The following is a 24,894-nucleotide window of genomic DNA, read 5'->3' as shown; positions in this document are numbered from 1 at the left end:
AACTGCCCAAATATTCCATCTCAAAAATAACGACCCTTGTGTCACATCTTTTTGTAGTTACTATATTCTTTCCATTTTCTTTTCTGCTGTCAACTTTTGTTACATGTGCTCCACTTCTAGTTCACCTTACACTCCCTGCACTTTCAACTTTTCAAGTTGTCAGCTCTCATGCATTGACTTCCCACTCTGTCAGTCTTTCTCTATTTGTCTTAATCCATAGTCCTAAGGAACTTTACATCAGAGTAGTCTTGCTTCCTTGAACTCTTTCCTTTATTTTGCTACATGGAAGAACTACTTCAAAAGCCAAAGTTTGTCATCTTTTGTTCACAATTGTCTTTTTCTAGCTGATATGTTGGAGATTCTTCCACTTTTGTTTGACACTGTGATGGATGTGTTATTAAACTACTTTCATTAGCCTCTTAGCACATTGTTTATTTGTTCATTTTACAGGGAATGATGTTGTTATTCATGGATCTCTTGGTGGACTGCAGTTGTTGGATTTGACACCAGAAGGTCATCTTCACCCACGCATCTTATCACTTGGAAAAGACCCACTTGGAGAGCGTGATTCTTTAGCAGGATTGGCTGCTGACCTCTATAGCCTTGGGCAACACCACAACCAGGTTACTGATGCACTGAGTTTTAGTGTGTGCAGACCTCTGAATCGTCACACATCACTAACAGAAGGTTTGTTCATATATATTTTGGTTTGAAATAATTGCTGTTGATTGTGTGTTACAACTTTACCACAGCTGTATATCTAGTTGGTTCCCTTGATTGCTGGACTTGTTTGTACTGATGTGACTGAAGTTGGAAAACTTGGGATGCTGGTGTTATGTGGCCTGCCCACTAACCATGTAGACCATAAAAAAAACTACTTTGTCTAGCATTCTAAAAATCATTACATAGTGAATGTATATTGCCCTACCTTTTCATATGTTCTGAAATGCGTCTACTGTTGCAGTTGCTACCTGTAACTCATTGGAGGGGGGGGGTTATACCGTTCATAATGAAGCATGTGTCACTTCTACTGTCATTAAACTTGGTTATTAAAAAAAAAATTGTGGTGTAAACATTGTGCCAGTACTGCTCCTGTCCCAGTGGCTGCCTGTGTGCTTGCCAGAACTTGCTTACTCTATTCCGTGTACACCTTTCCATGAGCGATCAAGAAAGATTTAACAAATAATCAGTGGTTCTGGGTGGGAAGTTCATCGTGTATTGAAGTGCACCTGTCTAAGAAGTATCTTAATGAAATAATTGATTCAGTGATGGTGAGAGTGCCTAATATCGTGAGGTGCATTGAGAGGGCCATATTTTATGGTAATTTTTGGCTGCACGATCGTTGCCATAAACATTGCTGCAATTTTGCCGTATAGCTGGACAGTACTGCTGTTGGTAGCTGTTGCAGGTAATTGCCAAAGGATTGCTGGTGTTATCCACTGAAGGTGGAGAATATTTCGTATTGCAGAGCAGTATCTACCTCCGTCTCTGTCTGTAAATGTTTCCCTCTTGCTCTAACCTTTGTTTCCTGTGCATGTGTACATATAGCCATGTATTTTGTAGTTGTGTGTTGTGTACAGCAATGTAGAAGTGGAAAAATGAGAGAACTGTGAGTTTTATAAATGCAATTCATCTATGTGCTGAGCTATGGGATGTCAAAATTAACCCGGTGTGAGTGAGGTTGGGTATGTTATACCTGAGGTGTTTTGAAGTGCTGATTATTGAAAGTCATTGTTGCCACACAAATCTTGCTGTCACAGTAGCTGGAGGTAAGGGAGGGATAGGAAAGATGCAGTGTTGAATTTATTGTTGCACCAGCATCGGAGGGAGATACATGTGTGCAAAGGTGGCTTGTGTACGTCACACCCGATCTCGTAGTCAGTGTTACATTTTTAAGCTGTCAGCAAGTTTGTGAGATATATAGTTATTTACAGTATTCTTTGACTTATTTTTAGATTTTATATTTCTCAAGAAGTCTTATGAAGAAAATAAACATGGGCTACAAGAACTACTAGAAGTAGTTTCAGAAAACTGTTCAAATGCTAGTTCCTGTGACTCTGAGAGTGAAGAAGAGATTGACAGAGTTTTTCAATGAAGTGAAGAAAGTGATTCGGAGCTAGAGGGTATTTTGTATGAGTTGGAAGAGCCAAAATCTGTGTTATTGGCTCAGTCAGGCACCTGAGGTATGGTACAAAATGGATGAAGTATTGTCCTATATTCATTTAGAGAATATTATTACCAATTATGCAGGTGTAAAAGGTTCTGCAAAATGTGTCAAAATGGAGACTGAATGTTGGAGTCTTTTTATAACAAACAGTATGTTGAATACTATACTTAGACATACAAACAATCAAATAAGGAATATCAGGGGAAAAATCCAGAAAATAAAGAGCAGTACCACATGAACAATGCAACTTTGGAGGATTTGAAGGCATTTATGGAACTTTTGTATCTAGCGGGCCTAAACTGCTCAAATAGACAAAACTTGAACTATTTGTGGCATACAGGTGCACTGGAGTTGCAATCTTTCAGACTACAAAGTCACTGCTGAGATTTTGCTTTCTCAAAAATTATTTGAGATTCTATGATAAGAACACCTGGGATGAAAGGAAAAAGACTGACAGTCTGGCTGCTATAAGAGATATTTTTGATAATTTTGCAGAAAATATTAAACAACACTATATGCTGTTTGAGAACCTTAATATTGATGAGATGCTGTTGTCTTTCTGAGGGAGATGTCCTTTCCGTGTATACATGACAGACCAACCAGCCAAATACGGCATAAAAATATATGCTCCTGTAAATGTAAAGACATTCTATATCCTCAAACTGGAAGTATACTCGGGAAAAGACTACCAGGGCCTTACCAGCTTAGTAATAAAGCATATGATATTGTAAACCATTTTGGAATTTGAATTTGATGTTCAATAATTGGTTTACTAGTTACCCCCTTATCATCCATCTCTTGAAAGAACATTCATTGACTTCTGCTGGCACAGCCCATAAAAACAAGGCAAGTGTACGTGAGATTTTCAAAAAAGGAATTGAAGTATGTAGTTCTCGATTTGGATTCCAGAATGATGTTATATTGGTGTCCTACATACCTTAAAAAAATGTTGAGCTGATTATGTCAGCATTACACCATGATAAAAACATAGACCAATCGACAGGTGATAAAAGAAAACCAGAAATGATCACTTATTACAATGCAACTTAAGCTGGTGTCGATGTCACAAATGAACTGAGTGCCACTTATGATGTTGCCTGCAACAGCTAACGTTGGCCTGACAATTTTTTATGGTATACTCAATATGGCTGCCATAAATGCCATCACAGTCTACAGAGAAAATAACAAAGGTGACAAAACACGCATGAAGTGCTGAGATTTCATTTGTAATTTAGAGTTGAATCTGATAAATGACAGTCTTTGCATTAGGCAAGAAAATGTAGGTCTTCCAAGAGAAATTCGAAAGAGGATTGCTGATCAACTGGGAGAAACTTCATCACCAGTTCCAAAAAAAACTGACTGGTAGATATGTCAGGTGTGGTGAGACCAGGAAAACAAAACATTGTTGTTCCAAGTGTGAGTAGTCAATATGTACGGAGGAAGCGATTTTTACGTGCGAAGAATGTGCTGATCGGTAGGTGTAATTTTGGTGCTGAGCTAATTGATCTTGTAAGACCTTTTATTTTCTTTTTCTGTTTTATAATTAGAAGATAATATCATTATGTTAATTAATCAAAGAATCTGTAATTTGTAATTCTTCAAGCTTCCCTAGTCGCATCTGGCGCTTTGTTCGTGGTGTGCGCCGACCAATAGCAACGGCTGTAGCATTTTCTTCTAGCCACGGCTGTTTCGAATGCTGTGCACGTACTTTTTGGTTATTATCCGTTGTCAGTATAGCTGGATTAAGTTCTGAATGGCGTCATTTGAGCCCTTCTGTGAATTAGGACGTTCTGTTACCATGCTGTGTCGTGTTAGGCGTTCCATCCGAATTCTTGTCCCCGACCCAGGATTGGCTGCAGCATCATTTTCAGGCCAATTGTGTTCAAATCATTGCTCAAGACTCGGAAGATCATCCTCAGATACTTTGTATGTTGTCTGAGGTGCCATTTCATGTACATCCTTAGTTACATGTACTCGGCTGTCATCTCTAATTCTATCCTTATACTTGAGTCCCTTGGGGTCTGGATGTTATGTACATTGCATCTTCAGAAGATAGAGTGCTGGGTTCCAAGGCCACCTGCTCTACCGCACTGATGAAGGCCGCAACAGGAATATTTCTGGGGGTAATTGCAAAATTGAGACCCTTGCTCAATACTTTCAAGGTGGTCGCGTCCAGTTCTTTCTCACTCAGGTTGACGACAGTGCGAGCATCCTCGTTCAGCTGTACTTTTTGTTAAGACGTTCAAACTTGACTATTTGTCAACACGCCGATTTCTTTCTTGTGCACTCAGCTAGGGTCCAGAAGGTGCCATCAACTCGGTCCCAGTCTTGTCTGGTTAGAGAATTTGCTATAAAAATGTGTAGAGCCAGCAACTCTCTGGACATCACATCAATTCGGTGGCACATGTTACGTACTCTCTCCCTGACCAATGCTAAGCTCGCTCAATGTTCAATTCTGTTGGCTGCTCTCGAATTTATGTGATGTTTGATTCTGCAAATACTGGAACCACGTCATCTTCTCGGCATCACAGCAGGAAACAGAGAGAACTGAGCAGTCTGCTCTTCCGTTGTCGAAGCTTGTCTAGCTTTCTAATATTTAAATACGTTTGCTCACCATAGGGACTTCTAATGTAATTCTTCAAGCTTTCCCAGCAAGGCGTTGTCATGTTGATCAATCAGGTTTCTGCCAGTTATTCACGTCTTTTCTGCACAATATTTCAACTGCGTGACTCGCAGTCTTCTTTAGGTGCTGTCTGATACTGATTGCAGTGTGGAACGAGTCCGGTATTTATTCCTACGTTGTGCTAGGCGTTCCCTCTGCCGTCTACACTGTGTCTGGTGCTCTGTTCATGGTGTGCATTGACCAATAGCAACAGCTGTAGCACCTCATCTGTGATTTTGTTCGAATTTTGTAAGGAAAAAAAAAAAAAAAAAAAAAAAAAAAAAAAAAAAAAAAAAAGTTAAACTTCTGAAACTTGTACTTTTCTGAGGAAATATAGGCACCTCATTATTTCTCCCAAAAAAAGGTTTTATATCTTAAACATAGTATTTTACTTACTCATCTTGTTTAATAGACACCATTATTAATATCCCAAGTAAAAAATACTTAATACACGATTATAGTATCAAAAATCAGTCATCAGGGTTTTGGGTATCTCATAGCCACCTCATAGCTTGTGTAACAATTTCTCACCTCATTCATGCCAGGTTAATGTATAAAAAGATCACAGTCTGAAAAAAAGCAGTTGGATCAGCTGGGACTCACACTTGATGAGGCATACAAAAGATTCTGAAGTCTTCGAACCTGTGCCAAATGCGAGACAAAGAAGTTGCATAGGAGACGTGGAAGCAGTTGGCATTTGATGCCATTAGTTTCATACTGCCTCGAGACATACCTGAAGTGGGAACTGATAGTGTAAACAGTTGGCTGCTGGTAACAAAAATAAAATAAAAATAATAATAATTGTATTGTTATTTCAAACATCCCTTAATGAAATCTTCTGGTCCTTCTATCAAAGCATTGCATACTTCTGGTACCATGAAGCTTATTGATGAATAGTGAACTTAAAAATTGTTGAACATGTTACTCAGAAATTAAATATATTTTCATTTGATATCAATAAGAGCTGCAGAATTACTCATGGATTCCATTTCTGTATTCTTTTAGTTGAGACAAATCTCCATTGCATCTTATTAAATTGATCAATTACTAAAACCAAGGAATTAGAGATGGGCTAAGTAATACTTTTTACAGAACCATTCCTTGAAGACAATTCTTCTTGTTGAACTAGTTTGAAGAAACAGTTCAAGTGAACTGTATAGGTCTTTTTTTCACCTTAAAGTACCAATAAATAAGTACAAAGAAGGGCAGCTCGTTTTGTATTATCACGAAATAGGGGAGTTAAGGTCACAGACATCCTACTTGAATTGGAGTGGCAGTCATTAAAACAAAGGCGTTTTTCATTGCGATGGGATCTTCTCATGAAATTTCAATCGCCAGTTTTCTCCTCCGATTGTGAAAACATTCTGTTGGCACCCACCTACATAGGGAGAAATGATCATCATGATAAAATAAGAGAAATCAGGGCTCGTGCAGAAAAATGTAAGTGCACGTTTTTCTCACGTGCTGTTCGAGAGTGGAACGGTAGAGAGGCAGCTTGAACCCTCCGCCAGGCACTTTATTGTGAGTAGCAGAGTAGCCACGTAGATGTAGATGTAGATGTAGATAAGACCACTTAGAAAAAAACCTGATGCTAATCAATTAGAAAGCAAAATTTTACTGCCTACAAAAATTTAATGGCCTTTTTTTCCAACTGCAAACGATGGAAAATCCAAGATAGAATGTTACAGTATCATGGAAAGAGTAGTTGCGGCTCACCATATAGCAGAGATACTGAGTCACAGATAGACACAACGAAAAGACTGCCAGAAGGTGAACTTTTGGGCAAAAAGGCCTTCGTCGGAAACAGAACACACACACACACACACACACACACACACACACACACACACACACACACGATCACAGTGTCAGTCTGGTCTCAGCAGCCCCAGAGACTGTAGTCATGTGTGTGTGAGTTGCATGTGTGTGTGCGTTTTGTCTATTTCCAACAAAAGCCTTATTGGCCGAAAGCTCACTTTCTGACCGTCTTTTTGTTCTCTTGACTGTAGGAATCACTATAGATCAAATTATTCCAATTGTTACCAAGATCTTTTATCTGCTTCCAGCCCTTTTTGATATCTGATAGTCTGGAAAAAGGAATTACTTATTCTTATTTCACAAATTTTTTTTCTTATGATGTGAAAGAAATATTTAAAAACAAAGATGATGTAACTTACCAAACGAAAGCGTTGGCATGTTGATAGACAGACAAACAAACACAAACACACACACAAAATTCAAGCTTTCGCAACCAACGGTTGCTTTGGCCTTTACAAATGTCTGCTTGTGTCTGTATGTGTGTGTGTGTGTGTGTGTGTGTGTGTGTGTGTGTGTGTGTGTGTGCGCGCGTGTGTATACCTGTCCTTTTTTCCCCCTAAGGTAAGTCTTGCCGCTCCCGGGATTGCAATGACTCCTTACCTTCTCCCTTAAAACCCACATCCTTTCGTCTTTCCCTCTCCTTCCCTCTTTCCTGATGAAGCAACTGTTGGTTGCGAAAGCTTGAATTTTGTGTGTGTGTGTGTGTGTGTGTGTGTGTGTGTGTGTGTGTGTGTGTGTGTGTGTGTATGTGTGTGTGTTTGTGTGTCTATCAACATGCCAACACTTTTGTTTGGTAAGTTACATCATTTTTCCCACATGGAATGTTTCCCTCTATTATATTCATATCATTAGAAAGAAATATTTAGATATACAATAAATGAATTTTGTGTGAAAAAAAAAAAAAATAAATAAATAAATAAATAAAAATTAAAAAAAAAATCTATGCTCGAAGTGCAAACAAATATTTATTCAAAATAATGTTACATTTACATTACTTTTTCTTAGTGAAATATTTACAAGCCATTATATCGTACAAAAATTATTTTAGACATATTGTTTGTTAGCAACCTATTTCTTTTCTCAGTCATTACTTGACCAGCTTTTGAAAAATGTGTCTGCAAGAACTGAACTAGCTGGGCATGGACAATTTTTGCAAGTGAGGATACATTACTTTTCTCGTTCCCACCAAAGTAACAGGTCAGACAGCCTGTGTAAAATTAGTTCAGCTAAGTATTTATCTGTTTTTACAATACTAATGACTTTTTGGTTTTGTTGTGGCATTAAAACCACTGCTTCTCAATCGAATTTCACCCAAATCTTTGATGAAGTTTAGTGCACTGAGGGCTTAGGAAACTTGAGTGTGATGTATAGTGCTGAGGTCTGAAGCACGGTTCACCAGCCAATACGGAAGATGAATCAGAGTAGGTTGTTGAGTCAGATGTTTCTTAAGTGTCTCCCTAAATTTCCAAATGAACCTCCAACTGCATGAAGATGCGTTTTGTGGTATTACTTTCTTTTTAATTGAAATGGTACAAACTATTGCTAGTTCGTCTTGAAGGCATTGTATGTAGCTTTGACTGCAAAACAGCACTGCAGAATTAAAAATTATGCATTTCTATACAACAAAAGTGAAAAGTACGATGTACTGCAACTGATGTATAGAAAATGGCATGGAATTGAAAAAAAACCCTTACTTGCAATACTTGTACAGTCTGAAAATGTAAATAGCAAGGCATGGCTTTGTGATTCGGGCTCAAGGAATGGAAGGAACTGTAAAGCACACTTGATCACTTGCCTGATTGTGTGTTAACTGTTCCTGTATACTCAGTTCCTATGTATTGCATACTTAAGGCTACCATACGTCCAGGTTTCCCCTGATTTGTCCTAGTTTTGAGGGTGTCCAGGTAAGTCCTGGGTGTTTTTATACTATTGTCCGGGGTAAACCTGCATATTTTCTTGTGCCTGAGTGCATTTTTTTTTTAAATATAGAGTCTTTGTTCATGTGATTTTAATTATTTTTTTTTGTCTGTCATAATATTTAATGTCTGAAACTCCTGTGCTGTTGGTTAATGAATAAGAGACAAAATAATGTATTAATTGGCTCTGCAATGATGTCAAAAATGTATTTTCATTACAAAATCTATGTTTTTTGGATGGTAATTATCATAAAAACATTTAAAATGTAAATTCTTGTTATACTATGGCCAAAATAATGCAGATGAAGATTTAAACATAAGAAGGAATTGTAAATAAAACAAAATTCAAACAAAATCAGGAATAGAAATGAATTTGTTAACTTGGATGAAAATATAAGATAATAAAATGGAAGAAATCAAATTGATGTTAATGTATAAAAATAATTATAATCACACCCACAAAGACTCCAATGAAAAAAGAATGGGTAGGTGGAAAAAATGAGAGCAAATGAAGCAGTCAGTACCAAGATTTAAATGACGCTGCAAAGTACTGCAATGACAAAATTAATTGAAACCAGTTAACTGAAAGGAAATAATGACCAAAGTTACTTCACTAAAGATTTAAAAATAAAAAAAATTCTAGACACCTCTGCAAAGAGTAATTGTCTAAAGGAAGACATAGGGTGATTATCATTTCAAATGCAGTAAATTATTTTTCAAAGTGGAAAACAATAATACAATATGTTCCCGTAGGTTCTTTTTCTAGGACCTATTCCGTTGTTTGTTTTATTTGTATGATGTACTGAGGGCCACTCCAAGCCTTGTTTTTGTCTAATGTGATGTACCGTTGTATCAAAAGAAAATACTTTTGAGAAAACTATGAATATTACAAAGAGATAAAATGGCTGGCCAGTTTGTACCTTCTGGAAGTGAAACTCCAGTGCTGCTGTTAGTCATATTTAAAAGTGAAAAAACTATTTTTGGCTTTCAAAACTATTAGTTCCATCCACAGGGAGGAAAGAGAAGGGGGATTGGTTGGGGAAGATGAGAAAACCCAGGTGTTGCGAGGCCGAAGGATGTGGTGTTCAGAAAGCTGCTTTCTATTGTTATGTTCACCAATGCTAACCATCCCCTCTATATTATATTAGTGACCACTGATTCACTGTCATGCACAATGTTCCTCCACTGTTAATAGTAAATGATGTGGTGTTTTGATAGTATTTTGATTAAAAGAATATCTGATTAATAACATGTTCCAGCATGTGAAGTGTACTTATGGAACCATTGCATTATGATCATATTTGTGGGGATGATTCTGCTCTTTTGTTACTTTGTATGAAAGTTTCAAAGACTGAAATTTCAGTCATGCTCTTAACTGCTTTCATGAACATTGAGGACTAATTGTATCATTGTGGTGATGTACCTGTTCATATTATGAGATACTTGAGGATGGTTTCTTGACAGCAGTATGCCAGTGATGATCTTCTCTAAATGTAATTGGTCATTTATTGGATGTTTTGGAATTTTACTTCACATTGAGTGTTTGGAAGCACCTTATGCATTGAGAGCTCGACTTGAAAATCAGGGCACCAATTAGCAGTATATTTTTTACAGTCCTGTATGTATCCGTAAGAATGTTTAACTGTCTGTATGTGATCTTCTGAAACTCACCTACTATATCTAAATGATGCTAATTTCAAACTTTTTGAAACATTGTATTTTCAAAAATTGGTTGTTTTTTTTTTTTTTTTGAAACATGAGAAATCTTCATATATGTGTGAAATACAGAAGTACAGTAACAGTATATGTGGCACATAACATAATCAGCTGTCTACACGATTAAATGTAAAATGTTTTGATGTTCATATAGGTTTGAAATGGCCAGAAATAAAGATCCGTATGGCGTCTGTATGGTATACACACTCACCTCAAATTGTGGCAGAATTGCAGTGTTGTGTTGCAGAGTTTCAGCAGTATCTCACAAATTTGGCTCGATCTATAAAATCAGCTGCTACAGAAATGGCAATAGGGCTGGTTCAAGCTCGGTAAGTCAACATGCTTGCAGCAGTAAACAGTCAGAACATTTATTGATGATGTATATTGTAAGATACTTCTCAGTCAGGCTGTCCAAGAGATAAACTAGACTGTATAAGAGATGAACTAGACTGTATGTAGTAATTTCCCTTTATCTTCAACATTTGTTATTACACCATTACGGGTAATGGAAATTAAAATCAGTCCACTCGATGATTGTCACAGTGGCACTATTGCCATGAGCATAATAGATCTTTAGAACAGAAAAAACAGTCTTGGTTGCACAAAATAAGTTCATTTAATCTTTACAGGCATCATGTTCCGCCCGTTGTAGGCATCATCAGACCATTTGGAGAAATTACAAACTGTATTGCTATTAAAGGCAACAATAAATGAATGACTTAAAAATAAAAAGATGAAGACATAACCCCAATTGGACTGTGGACACAGGGCCACATTTGTGTTTCTGGGGTGGTGACATATATTAATTTCAACTCATAAAATATTGCACCATAACTGTCTTACTGATAAACATTCTTGCTAATCATAACAAGATGTTGAACGTAATTAATAGTCCCGTAGAACTGGTAGGAACAACCAGGTGTCCACTGTTGATGCTTCATTACATCAGGTAGAAACAACATGAAAAAAGGTAATGGCAGTAAGAAAAAGGAAGCTACTAAATTGTGCAAAGGGTACCTAACTTAGGCAAATAGGCATAGTCAGTGTACAGAAAAAACTCAAGAGTGCAAAATAAACCCCTATAATGACTCAGCTAATCCGCCTTTGGCAAATGACTGGGCATTAATAAGAATGAAGAAACAGCAAAAATTTTTAATAAAAATGTGAAGCAACGAAGTGAGAAGCAATGCTAAATTGGAAAACTAACTGTAATGATGATAACTTACCCATGAAGAAACCATCCCATGAACGCAAATATTGTCTGTTTACAATAATACAGTGAGCATGCGCTGTCATGCTGACAACTAGACTGCCAAACAAGTGTCAAGGCCCAGTGGAGACATAGTGAGGAAAGGCTCACAGGATGGTGCATTGAAACATAATTGATGGCTCAGGCTTAAATAAAAATGATCAAAAAGTAATATAAGTGGCAACCATCAGTTAAAGATACAAATCATATTATCAAAAACTGTTGGCTCTTTTCAAAACACTTGTTCATTTATTAGATTTGTAATGGGAAACAGTTAATTACCTGCCTACAAGGCACTTGTCTGCCCAACCCAAAAATTGTTCTCTACTCTCCCCAGATATAAAAAACCTGTACGGAAGTGTAAATTCTTGATTGCAAAAAGAGTCCTTAATAGAGAAAGTTTACGAGATCACTGGCCTTCTGGAAATATTAATTTCCCATAATCACTTTTCTTTTAACAGTTTCTTTTACAAACAAGGAGACAGTGTCACAATTGGCAGTTGCCTCTCTGATTTCCTGGCTGATCCATTTGTCAATCTTTTTGGACCTGAATATATTAAATGAAAATGCTCTATTGGTGAAAAACTGATCTTGTACAAGAGATATGTGGATGATGTTCTGATGATTGCACTTGCAAAGAGACTGGGTCATTGATTGAAGAGTTCAGTCAGTGTTACCCTAAGTTAATCTTCATTTATGCAATAATGGACCAAGATGGGATCTTAAATTATCTTGACCACTCTCAACAGTTGAATGACAGTAAAATCACCTTCAATATTTTTGAAAGCCTTCTACTAGTTTTTCAACAGTGCACTCCTCCTCCAATCATACAAGGAGCTATAAACACAGCTATTTTAGAGCTGCGGTAACATGAATGTGTGAACTCCCTCTCTCTGACAGCAATATCAACAAAGAGTTAGACAATCTGTCCTTTGTAGCACATAAAAATGGTTAAAGCCTTTCACTGATGAACTGTTTATATGACGAGTGGAAAAGCGATGTAGTCTCCACTATTATTCACTTACATCCACAGTGTGCGAAAGTACACTTGTGGCTATTTCATTTCATGGGTCATTTTCATACAACTTGGTTAAACTATTTTGGTATACTAATGTTAAAGATTTTTTTGAAGGGCTCTCCCATGCAATAAATGCTGCTTCATATCTACTGACAGAAAAGGTCAAGTGAAAAAATTTCCTTCTTTGCCCAACACCTCAGATCTTGTGGTCATCGACCCCCATATTTAGAAAACATTAAAACCCTTCTTGTGGCCAACAAAGGTAAGAAACTGAGTTTATTGGAAGAGTTCGAAATTTCTAAGCATGTCTTTTTAAAACTTTTGAATTTTAAAAGAACAAGACTTTTCTAAACATCAAACATTTTTTGATGTTAAGATGCATATCTTTAAATGATGGTTGCCACTTATATTACTTATTGATTATTTTTATTTAAGCACTAGCCAACAATTAATTATGTTTCAATGCACCATCCTGTGAACCTTTCCTCACTATGTCTCCACTGGGCGTTGACACTTACTCTGGCAGTCTAGTTGCCAGCAAGACAGCAGGTGCTCACAGCATTGTGAACAGACCATATTTGTGTTTGTGGGGTGGTTTCTTTGTGTGTAAGTTATCATCGTTTCAGTTAATTTTCCGGTTTAGCATTGCTTAATATTTTTACTAAAAATTTTAGTTATAAATTTTAGCTATTTCTCTATTATTAGAATGCCCAATCATTTGCCAAAGGTGTATTAATCTAGCCTTTATAAGAGTTTATTTTGCACTTGTGAGTTTTTTCTTCTCACTGAATATACCTGTTTGCCTATGTTACGTACCCCTTGCATACTTTAGTAGTTTTATCTTTCCTACTGTTATTACTTTCTTTCATTTTGCTTCGAGGTGATGTAATGAAGCATTGACGGTGGCTATCTGGCTGTTACCTCCCAGGCCTTTGGGACTCTTAATTCTGTTCAATACTAGCAAGAATGCTTGTTGGTAAGCTCAGATATGGTGCAACACTTTGAGTTGAAATTTGTATCTCTCACCACCCCCTGAAACACATTTGTGGCCCTGAGTTCCTCTTGTTATTTTTAATTTATTCATTTATTGTGTTCTTCAATGTCAATTTATACTTATACAAGTTTGTAGTTTTGCCAGATGGTCTGATGATGCCTAGAACAGGCTAAATACATCACATATGAAGATTAAATAAACCTATCTTGTGCACGCAAGATCATTTTCTTTCTGTTCTAAAGGTAATGGAAATGATGACCGATCAACATCTAAAACTTTAGAAATAGGTGTCACTTGATTAAAATGAATAAAATTCTGTGTAATGCAGTAGCTCCTCCTCCTCCTCCTCCTCCTCCTTATCATCATCATCATCATCATCATAATCATCATCTTTCTTTATGTCCTTCTCCCATCTCTTTCTGTTTTCCACTTACCCTTCACTGTCTTCCATGTGTACTACTGAAGTACATAATTTCATCCATGCACAGTTGATCTTTTCTGAAGATGAGATAGTTTTATTCTTTGTGATGGGATTGGCTGTGAGGTTTTATTTATGGCAAAATTAATGTATGGTAGACCATATAGAAATTTCATTTGATAAATTTAACAATATTTGTTTTTAGGATATTGTAACTGTATTTCTGATTGTATTGTTTGTGAAATTAATGAGCATGTGGTCAGACTTTCTAAAATAGACAAGGTTTATTTGCTTATTCAGGTTAAATCTTCATATTTAACTTTTGTTAACAGGACAGAGCTACTAGCTCAGACTTTTTATACAAACAACAAGTTGTCCACGTCACTTACTGCCATTGGTTCCGAGACACCTTCTCCAAAACGAAGAGGTCAGAGCAGTGTCTCACAATCTGCAGCTGATCTGATGGATAGTGTAACAAGTACACAGACACCATACAGTCCCAGTGAGGATGGAATTCTAGATCAAGTCATCAATATAAAGTAAGTAATATCTTTCTTAATGGAAAAAGAGTTTAATTTTACAAACACGAATTGAAGCTTTGATACTACCTGGAGTAGGAATTATTGCCATGACTGACTGAAAGCTGGAGAGAGACCACAGGACATTTTAATTTCTACTACCAATACTTTTCCTAATAAATTCAAAAAACTTTTTCAGCATGACGAGGAAGAAGGCAGGATTCACACTCTTAGTAGTGGAAGTTCCAAAACCTAACAGAATATTTTTTTGCATGTAAAATCTCATCAGTTTTTCTCTAACTTTTGGAATCACCTTTTGATGTAGGTATACTTTTCTTCATAAGTAAGACAGATTCTTTGATGAATTTTACTGAACATACTAAACATACTTGCTGGTGTTGGGAATTCTTTGAGTTTATTTAATTGTTGAAAAAATGAATGAGTACTTACATTTTAAACTTCATGTGTAGAAAAACTCAAAATTCTTATTTAATTATCTCAATTTCCATCACTTTTTAATAGATGTGGAAAATTATAGTGTTTTGCATTAAGGAGGTTGTTTTTTATAAGCACGCAAAGTTTGAAAGTAATAGGACCTTTGCTTTGGGTATTAATGTACCTACATACACAAATTTGTGTTTTGCAGAAAATGCCTGTTAAGTTTCAGGTTGTTTTTGGCATTCTTTTAGAATTTTCCAGCCTATAAGCAGGTTATTTTTCACTTTCTGTATCAGTTTTCTTTTTTTTCACAATTGTATGATACACTCATCTTGAATTTGTCACTTCCAAAACTTATTTTTCTGCTTTCACTACATGTTCTCTATCTATTGCATACAAAGCTTTTGTACAGTTCACTCCATGCGTGGTTCCTATTTTCTCTGAAACATATTTCCTGCTTTGCGCACCATCATTAAAACATGAAACTGCATCATAAGCAGCAATACCAAGTGTGTTTCTTCCCCCAAAAATTGTTTTTGGAAATCTTTCCATCACACTGATTAAAATTCCCTTTTGGGTGTTGGGTACCACCATGTAGACATGTCTTCAGTAATTTCTCATTCAAAAAGTCCATAAACATTACAGCAACTGGTGGAGAATTCCTGTGATAATATTCTTCACCACCAGCAATTGACTTTAAGTAGCCACACCATGGTTCACTTCCCTTTGGGCACAAATTGTGAGTAGGATTATTGTTTGTGGACCTTTTGTGGAACTATAAAGCCAAAATGGTTGCTTCATGTTTTCAAATCCCCTGTATTTCATCTTATTGCCAATCTACAGTATATTTGTAGCTTGTCAATTTTTTGCATCAGTCAGTCACCCTCTCCGTTTGATTTCCTTCCCATCAGATCATTATTTTTTTTTTTTTTTTTACGACAAATCTTGTCTCAGCTTTCTAAGTCTAGTGCTATGTATTTTCTGTACATGCCCTACATATTCTTAATTTCTGCACAATAGTGTCAGTTCCATATGGAGCACATTTTTGAACCTCAAGTAAAGCTTTACTGTCACCATTAACAATATACTTCACATATCACAGGCTGTGGGATGCCAACAGATCTGGTAAACAAGCTGACAGCTCCCTGTATTACCATACCTCTACTTGAGCCCTTATAGTTCATATTACATTCATGATCTGGAATCCCTTTCACACAACTGTGATAAGATTTGCTAAAAACTTCAACATTTAATACGTAGCCAGTGTCAACAGATGTTGCTGTAACAATGCCATTCAACAAAGTGTGCCCTCAGCAACAATATGCCTCAAATTTTCCTGGCTGAGGTGGAAGATTCATCACAGCTCAAAACGTTCTTGCTGCTTCTCTCCCCTACCAATATAGCGCTTACCATACTCTACCCTCACATCCACATCATAGCCTTTGTTTATGATTGTAGATGGCATGCAAGATGCACCAAGTTTGCATTTGCTGCAGAGTACAGATACGTTTGTTACAAGGCCATTCCTTGCATTTTCATCTTCCACCATAGAAACACACTGCATGCCAAAGCAATGCTTGCTCATAACATTGTCAAATATTAACTGTGATAGTGTATTAATATCAACAACACTACTGCATGAACCCTCAGATTCACAGCCTCCATTTTCATTAGTGCCAAGAACAAATTTCTTTCTTGAAGCCCTTGGTGTTGATACATTTACTGGCACTGAGAGGTTGCAGTCTTCTGCCACTGGTGTACTATTTGTTGTAGCACACTTTAATGTGTATGTGTTGCCCTGGTGACATTGTTTATGTTTGAAGCGATGAATTCTAGGCATCTTGTGTGATAATATGCCACAAACAAGCACAAAACAACACAGCGAAATGAAAAGTGACTTGAAATTCACAAAACCACACAACAAGACTTTAAAAACAAGTAATAAACAAAATCAGGCAACAAAACAATGCACATTGATAGTAGCAGAAAAAGTGTTGATACTGATAGTCCTTCGTTTCAGATATGACAATCCCTGGTGAAAGTATAAAGGTTGATTTAAGAATGTTGTGCGAAGAGATGTGGTGCTGCACTTCCTTACACTTAAGATCAAATAAGATGTCTTATATGTCCTCAGAGATGTATGTTTTATAAAGGAAACTCTCCAGGAAGATGTACACTACAAAGTGAGCATATTTTTTAAGAATAGAAATTTTTTGTTGTGTCCTGCCCCTTTTATGAAACAGGAGCTGAAAATGCATGTGGTCACCAAACAATTCTTCTCATCAATGAAAAGGCATATTGTGTTCAGACATTGATTGCAGAGAGCATACCGTATGAGAGCAGAATACTCAGCAGTTGTAGTTCTATTAATTAGAATGTTATGGAAATGTGACATCACTGATCTGAAATAGAGAGAAAGCAACATTCATATTGAGGGTGGTCTGAAAAGTTCTTGGTCTCATAATCTGCCTCTGATGACCTCATTGTTGATGGGATGTTACACCCTAATATTCTTTACTTTTTCTTGGCCTGATAGTGAAAATGAGAATTTATGATTTAAAAAAATTTTTTCACCATAATCTCTTTTTAACATCAACATACACCATCCAGCAGTGTGACATTATTCTATCTCTGTTGTGTTCTGTAAGTGCTGCAAAATACCCACGTATAGCTGCTATTGTTTTTTGGTTGCACAAAAACTACTGACCAGCAAAAGAAGATTGATTTTTGGGAAGAGATGGAAGTCTGAGGAAACCAAATCTGGGGAATAGGGCAGATGTACCAAAAGTTTGTATGTCAGATCCCTCAAATTTCCGCTTGCCAAGACACTTCTGTGGGCATGTGCATTGTTTTGTTAGAATAATATTGTCATGTTCTGCAAATCAGGTCTCTTTCCTCAAATTTTTGCGTTCAGATGTATTATTGTTGTGGCCTTTAGTCCAGAGACTGGTTTTGAAACTGTTCTCCATGCTAATTTCTTGTGCAAGCCTCCTCTTCATCTCCACATTACCATGACGTACATTCATTTGAAAGTGCTCACTGTATTCAAGCATTGGCTTCCCTTTACAATTTTTAACCCCCACAGTTAATTCCATCACCAGGTTGACAGTTCCTTGATGCTTCAGGATGTGTCCCATCAACAAGCCCTTACATTAATCTAGTTGTGAGATAAATTTTATTTTTCCTCAATTCGATTCAGTACCTCCTCATTTGTTGTTAGAATTACCCACCTAACTTGTAGCATTCTTTGGTAGTATAAGAGTTTAAAAGCTTTTATTCTCTTCTTCAGTGAATTGCTTGTAATCCACATTCCAATTCCATACAAAGCTTCACAACAGACAAATATGTTCAGGAAAAAAATTCTTTACACTTAAATTTATATGTGATATTAACAAATTCCTCTTTTTCAGAAATGCTTTTATAATTGCCAGTCCGCATTTTACATTCACTCTATTTTAGCCAACATCATTCATTTTGTAGCTAAAAAAGGAAACCTCACCTGCTATTGTTAATGTGTCATTACCTAGTCTAGTTCCTTGAGCAATACCTGATTTAATTCGACAGTGTTCCATTACTCTACTGTTGATATTAAGCTTATAATTTCTTTTAAAGATACTATCCTTTCTGTTCAATTGCTGACAGAATTACAATGCCATTGGCAAACCATAAAGTTATTGTTTCTTCTCCTTGAACTTTAGTTCCTTTTCTAAATTTCTCATTGGTTTCCTTCACAGCTTGCTCATTGCACAGACTGGATAACACTGGGGATAGGTTACAACTGTCTCTCACTACCTTTGCCACTGTGTATTTCCTTTTTCTGCCTTTCAGTTCTTATAACTCTGGGCCTCCAGAATACATCTGACTCTTTGGTGGTAGGGGGAAAAATCTCCTTCCGTTGCTCCCAAAGTACCTACATCGGGAGCAAGCACCCCCCCACCAACCACAGGGGACATTGGTCCCCTCCTCCCAGTTGGAGAAGTAACAGCCTCCTCCGGCTCCACTGGTGTGGAAGGGGTCCCTTGGGACCCTCTTTCCCAAGGTCTCCACTAATGCCACAGTGGACACTCGCCAGTGGCTAAAGGAGCCAAAAGCTGCTGGATGAAGAGCTTCACGGTCGTCATCCGTGCCTGAAGCTACTTCAGAGAAGTCCTACCAGCAAGCCCCTAAAGAGAAGTGAGAGGGCAAGCAAACAAAGAAGTCTGCTAAGAGAAAGGACCCTCTGGTGGCCCCAACACCACCACTCCCTGCAAATGAGATGGAAATCTCAACATCCCCTGAGGACCTGGATCTCACTGATGCCTCATCCACAATAGGAATAGATACAAATACTCAATCCGCGGCAGCAGATGACCCTGAGGCGTAACCTGTCTCCTTTATGCTTCATGTCTTTCCAGCCTCATGATAACATCACCCTTCAGTGGGATTGCTGCGGTTTTTTCCACCACCTGGCTGAGCTACGGCAACTGTTAAGCTTTACACCTGCTTTCTGCATTGCCTTCCAGGATACCTGGTTCCTGGCAATGTAGACCCCTGCCCTTCACAGCTAAAGGGGATATTACAAGAACCGTAGCAACTATAATAGACACAAACTCCACCTGACACTCTATGTCCTGAACTCAGTATGCAGTGACCCTGTGCCCCGTCAAACCCCTGTTGAAGCTGTGGCTTTCAGGATAAGGACAATACAGGAAATAACTGTCTGCAACATATACATCCTCCAGATGGTGAAGTACCCCTGAACACATTGGCTGCACTGATTCATCAACTCCCTAAACCTTTCCTACTTTTGGGAGATTTGAATGCCCATAACCCCTTGTGGTGTGGCACTGTGCTTACTGGCCAGTTGAATCTTTCCTGTCTCTACTTGACCTCTGCCTCTTAAATACTGGGCCCCCCACACATTTCAGTGTTGCTTGTGGCACTTACTCGGCCATTGATTTATCCCTCTGCAGCCCATGACTTGTCCCATCTGTCCACTGGAGAGCCCACTTGACTTGTGTGGTACTGATCACTTTCCCATCATCCTGTCGCTCCCCCAGCGCCATTCCGCCAGACGTCTACCATGATGGGCTTTAAACAAGGCAGACTGGGAAGCTTTCACCCCTGCTGTCACCGTTGAATCTCCCCCACATGGTGCCATCAATGTGGTAGTTGAGGAGGTCACTAGAATAATCGCTTCTGCAGTGGAAAACACGATCCCTAGTTCTTTAGAGTGCCCCTGAGAAAGTCAGTACCTTGGTGGTCGTCGGAAATTGCTGAGGCCATTAAAGAGTGTCGGCGAGCTCTACAGCAACATAAGTGGCTCCCTTCCCTAGACCACCTAATAGCTTTTAAACGGCTCTGTGCCCACGTTCGCCAGCTTATAAAAAGACAGAAACCGGCATGTTGGGAGAAGTACGTCTCGACCATTGGATGACATACATCACCTTTCCAAGTCTGGACGAAGATCAGATGTGTTTGTGAGTACCAGACCCCAACAGGTGTTACTGGCATTAACGTCAATGCTGTGTTATCTACTGATGCAAACGCAATTGCTGAGCACTATGCTCGAGCCTCCGCGTCAGAGAATTATCCCCCAGCATTTCGCACCCTCAAACAGCGGGTGCAAAGGAAAGCCCCCTCATTCACTGAACGTCATAGTGAACCCTATAGTGCTCCATTTACAGAGTGGGAGCTCCTCAGTGTCCTTGCACATTGCCCCGACACAGCTCCTGGGCCAGATCCTATCCACAGTCAGATGATCAAATATCTCTCGTCCGACTAAAAGCGACATCTCCTCATCATCTTCAACCGGATCAGGTGCGATGGCATCTTTCCATCACAATGGCGGGAGATCACCATCATTCCAGTGGTCAAACCCGGTGAAAACCTGCTTGGTGTGGATAGATATTGCCCCATGAGCCTCACCAACGTTCTTTGTAAGTTGTTAGAATGTCCGGTTAGCTGGCGTTTGTGTTGGGTCCAGGAGTCACGAGACATACTGGCTCCATGCTAGGGCAGTTTCTGCCAGGGTCACTCTACCATTGATAAACTAGTTTCCCTCGAGTCCGCCTTCTGAACAGCGTTTACCCGATGCCAACACCTGGTTGCCGCCATTTTTGATTTACGACAAGCTTACGACACGACCTGCGGACATCATATCCTTGCCACATTATGTGAATGGGGTCTCCGGGTCCCGTTCCTGATTTCTATCCAAAATTTCATATTGCTCCGTTCTTTCCATGTCCGAGTTTGTGCCTCCTATAGTTCCTCTCATATCCAGGAGAATGGGGGCCTGCAGGGCTCTATATTGAGTGTATCTCTATTTTTAGCAGCCATTAATGGTCTAGCAGCAGCTATCCACAAGGTGCAGTCATAAGCTCTAGCCCACGGCTTCCAATTTTCAGCTGTGAAGTTGTGTGTCATGCACTTCTGTTGGCATCACACCGTTCATCCAGAACCAAAACTTTACCTTAATGATCCACTCACTGTAGTGGAGACATATCAATTCTTAGGACTGGTTTTTAACACCTGATTGGCGTGGCTTCCTCATTTTTGTCAGCTGAAGCGGAAGTGCTGGCAGCACCTCAGTGCTCTCTGCTGCCTGAGCAACATCAACTGGGTTACAGATCACTCTACGCTGCTGCAGCTCTTCAGAGCCCTTCTTCAATCCCGCCTTGACTATGGGAGTTTGGTTTGTGGTTCGGTGGTGCCCTCAGCATTGCGTTTACTCGACCCAGTGCACCACAGTGGTGTTCGACTGGCAACAGGAGCTTTTAGGAAGAGTCTGGTGACCAGCATTGTAGTGGAGACCGGAGACCCTCCATTGAAGGTTAGACGTGCACAACTTCTCGCCTGTTATGTTGCACACATTCATAGTTCTCCTGAGCATCCGTATTACCATCTCCTTTTCCCATCCATGGCGGCTCATCTCCCGCATCGGAGGCCCAGGTCAGGGCTTAAGATTGCTGTTTGTGTCTGATCTCTTCTGTCTGAAGTGGAGTCCTTGCCTTTACCACCTATACTCGAGGTCCATTCACTTACAGCTCCAAGGTGTACACCTAGGCCAAAGTTTTACCTGGACCTTTCATATGGTCCTAAGGACTCAGTTATTCCCGCAGCTCTCTGCTGTCTCTTCTTCTCGATTCTTGACATGTACTGGGACCATGAAGTGATTTACACTGATGGCTCGATGGCTGATGGTCACGTTGGCTTTTGCGTATATTCATGGAGGACATATTGAACAGCACTTGTTGCTAGATGGCTGCAGTGTTTTCACTGCAGAGCTGGCTGCCATTTCTCATGCTCTTCAGCGCATCTGCTCATGCTCTGCGAGTCATTTCTTCTGTTACTGACTCCTTGAGCAGCCTACAAGCTATCGACCAGTGCTACCCCCACCATCCTTTGGTAGCGACCATCCAGGAGTCCATCTGTGCCGCAAGGTTCTTCAGCTTTGGTAGATGGAATGGCATAATCTTGGTACGCACAACAAACTGCGTGCCCTTAAGGAGACTTCGAGCACCCTACCTTCAGTGTCGGGCAACAGTGCCTCAACAACAGATTTAGTTTTACATTTTATTCGCCAGTTTTTTTTTTTCTCCATATTGTATAAGGGTGGGCATTTAGCCTTCTCTCTGAGGTGGCCACCCTCCCTCAATTTTAACTCTGTCTCACTTTCTTTGCATTTGTCTGTCTTGATGATCGTCTTTTCCCTACGTGTGTTCATCTCACCTTGTCTTTTTGGGGTGGACATTTTAATGTGTTGCAAAGTGGCTGGCTCATCCTCTTTTATAATTGTGATCAGCCAGCCCTTACTCTACTTTTCCTTGTGGTGTATGTTTTCCTCGCTTTTTATTTGTTCCATTCATTTTCTTTTTAGTTGTGGTGTTGGGTGTTTTTTATACCTTGAGCCTTGCTTGCATCAGGAAAAAGGAACTAATGACCCTGTACTTTGGTCCCTTTATACCCCAAACAAACCAACCAGCCATCTGCAATCTGCTAAACATTTGAGCTTTCAGCCAAGAGGCCTTCGTTAAAGTAGAGAACACACACAAGCCAAGAGGCCTTTGTTAAAGTAGAAAACACACACACACACACACACACACACACACACACACACACACACACAGTGTCATTGTGTCTGGCCACTTACACTGGACTCAAATGCTTAGCAGTCTTTTTATTGTGCCTGTCTGCACATGAACTTCCCCTCAATATGGTGAGTAGCAACCTATACTTTTCATAACGTTGTTGTTCCATCCTCAATTTCCCATTATTTGATTTCAACATTGTTAACTACTTTCTCTAAATTCACTAATTCTCTAAATGTAGGTTTGCCTTTCTTTAACCTAACTTCTAAGATAAGTAATAGGCACTGTATTACAGCTTTTCTAGTCATCTGAGTAGAAAGGGGAAAAAAAGGGTGAATATTTTGCAACCATGACTTATGAATATTAAATTGATATTTCAATAGTATTGACACCTGTTAGCACCTCCATTCTGTGGAACTGGAATTATTACAGTCTTTCTGAAATATAAGGGTATTTTGCCTGTCTCATACATCTTGCTTATCAGGTGGAAAAATTTTCTCATTGCTAGCTTGAGAGCGAATGTCATCTACTCCAGGTGCCCTTTTTTTCCTCACCTATATCTCAGTGATTTGTCAAGTTCATGTAGCCGTATCATACTGTCCACCTCATCTTCACCAACTTCTTCTTGTCTTTCTGTAATATTGTCCTGAAGTTTGTTTCCCTTACATGGACTCTCTGAATATTCCTTCCACGTTTTCTGTCCCGTCTTTGGTGCTATTTGAGCTCTTGATACTCATACAGCTGCTTCTCTTTCCTGCAAAGGATTCTTTAAATTTCCTGTAGATGGTGTCTATCTTCCCACTAGTCATGCATGTGTTTACAGCCTTGTATTTGTCGTATAGCTGTTCCAGCTTGACCAGTTTGCATATTCTCATTTTGTAGACATCTGCGTTCCTTTTTACCTACTTCATTTGCTGCATTTTTATAATTTCTTCTTTTGTCACTTAGAGTCAATATATCCTGAACTATCCAGTGATTTCATCTAGTCTTTGTCTTTCTACATCTTTGATCCTGTGCTACCTTCTCTATTTTACCTGTAAAGCTAGTTATTAGTCTTCTACTGTATTTCTCTCCCTCGTTTAAGTCCAGTGTAACGTAACGCCCCCACCAAAACCCCCAACAACCTCTGGTTCCTTCAGTTTATCCCGGTCTCATCTCCTTGCTTCACACCATTTTGCAATTTCTTTTGAGTTTTAATCTACAGTTGATAACTGATATGTTATGGACAGAGTCCATATCTGCCCCCTGGAGGTGTCTTAACAGTTTAAAATCTAGTTTTAAAATATCTTACGTTCATATAATTAATCTGAAACTGTGTAGCATCACAAGATCTCTTTCAGGCGTACAACATCCTTCTTTAGTTATTCAACTAAGTTTTACAAATGTCTGCTTGTGTCTGTGTATGTGCAGATGGATGTGTGTGTGTGTGTGTGTGTGTGTGCGCGAGTGTATACCTGTCCTTTTTTCCCCCTAAGGTAAGTCTTTCCGCTCCCGGGATTGGAATGACTCCTTACCCTCTCCCTTAAAACCCATATCCTTTTGTCTTTCCCTCTCCTTCCCTCTTTCCTGATGAGGCAACAGTTTGTTGCGAAAGCTTGAATTTTGTGTGTATGTTTGTGTTCGTTTGTGTGTCTATTGACCTGCCAGCACTTTCGTTCGGTAAGTCACATCATCTGTGTTTTTAGATAAACAATTATTAAATTATACTGGGTGCAAAATTCTACAATGTGGCTTCCTCATTCATTCCTTTTCCCCAGACCATGTTCTCTTTGTTCTCTTGCTATTTTTCCTTCTGTTCCTTTTCCCACTACCAAATTCCAGTCACCTGTCTTAGTGATGCTTTTGTCACATTTAACTATGTAGATAATTTCCTTTCCGTTGTCATACTTTCTTTACGCGTCACCTGTGGAG

At 38.9% G+C, this 24,894-nt stretch overlaps 1 protein-coding gene across 1 annotated transcript in view; it reads left to right on the top strand.

Annotated features, from left to right (window-relative positions):
- LOC124605329 (vacuolar protein sorting-associated protein 13D) overlaps positions 1-24,894 on the top strand; it is a 552,708-nt gene that overhangs the window by 158,394 nt on the left and 369,420 nt on the right. The window contains exons 18-20 of the mRNA XM_047136935.1: positions 451-687; positions 10,434-10,608; positions 14,291-14,497. Of these exons, the coding sequence (XP_046992891.1) occupies positions 451-687; positions 10,434-10,608; positions 14,291-14,497 (619 nt within the window). The remainder of the gene's footprint in view (positions 1-450; positions 688-10,433; positions 10,609-14,290; positions 14,498-24,894) is intronic.

The sequence above is a fragment of the Schistocerca americana genome, chromosome 3, assembly GCF_021461395.2.
Source record: "Schistocerca americana isolate TAMUIC-IGC-003095 chromosome 3, iqSchAmer2.1, whole genome shotgun sequence".
Lineage (NCBI taxonomy): Eukaryota > Metazoa > Arthropoda > Insecta > Orthoptera > Acrididae > Schistocerca > Schistocerca americana.
This window is presented reverse-complemented; position numbering and strand designations above follow the sequence as displayed.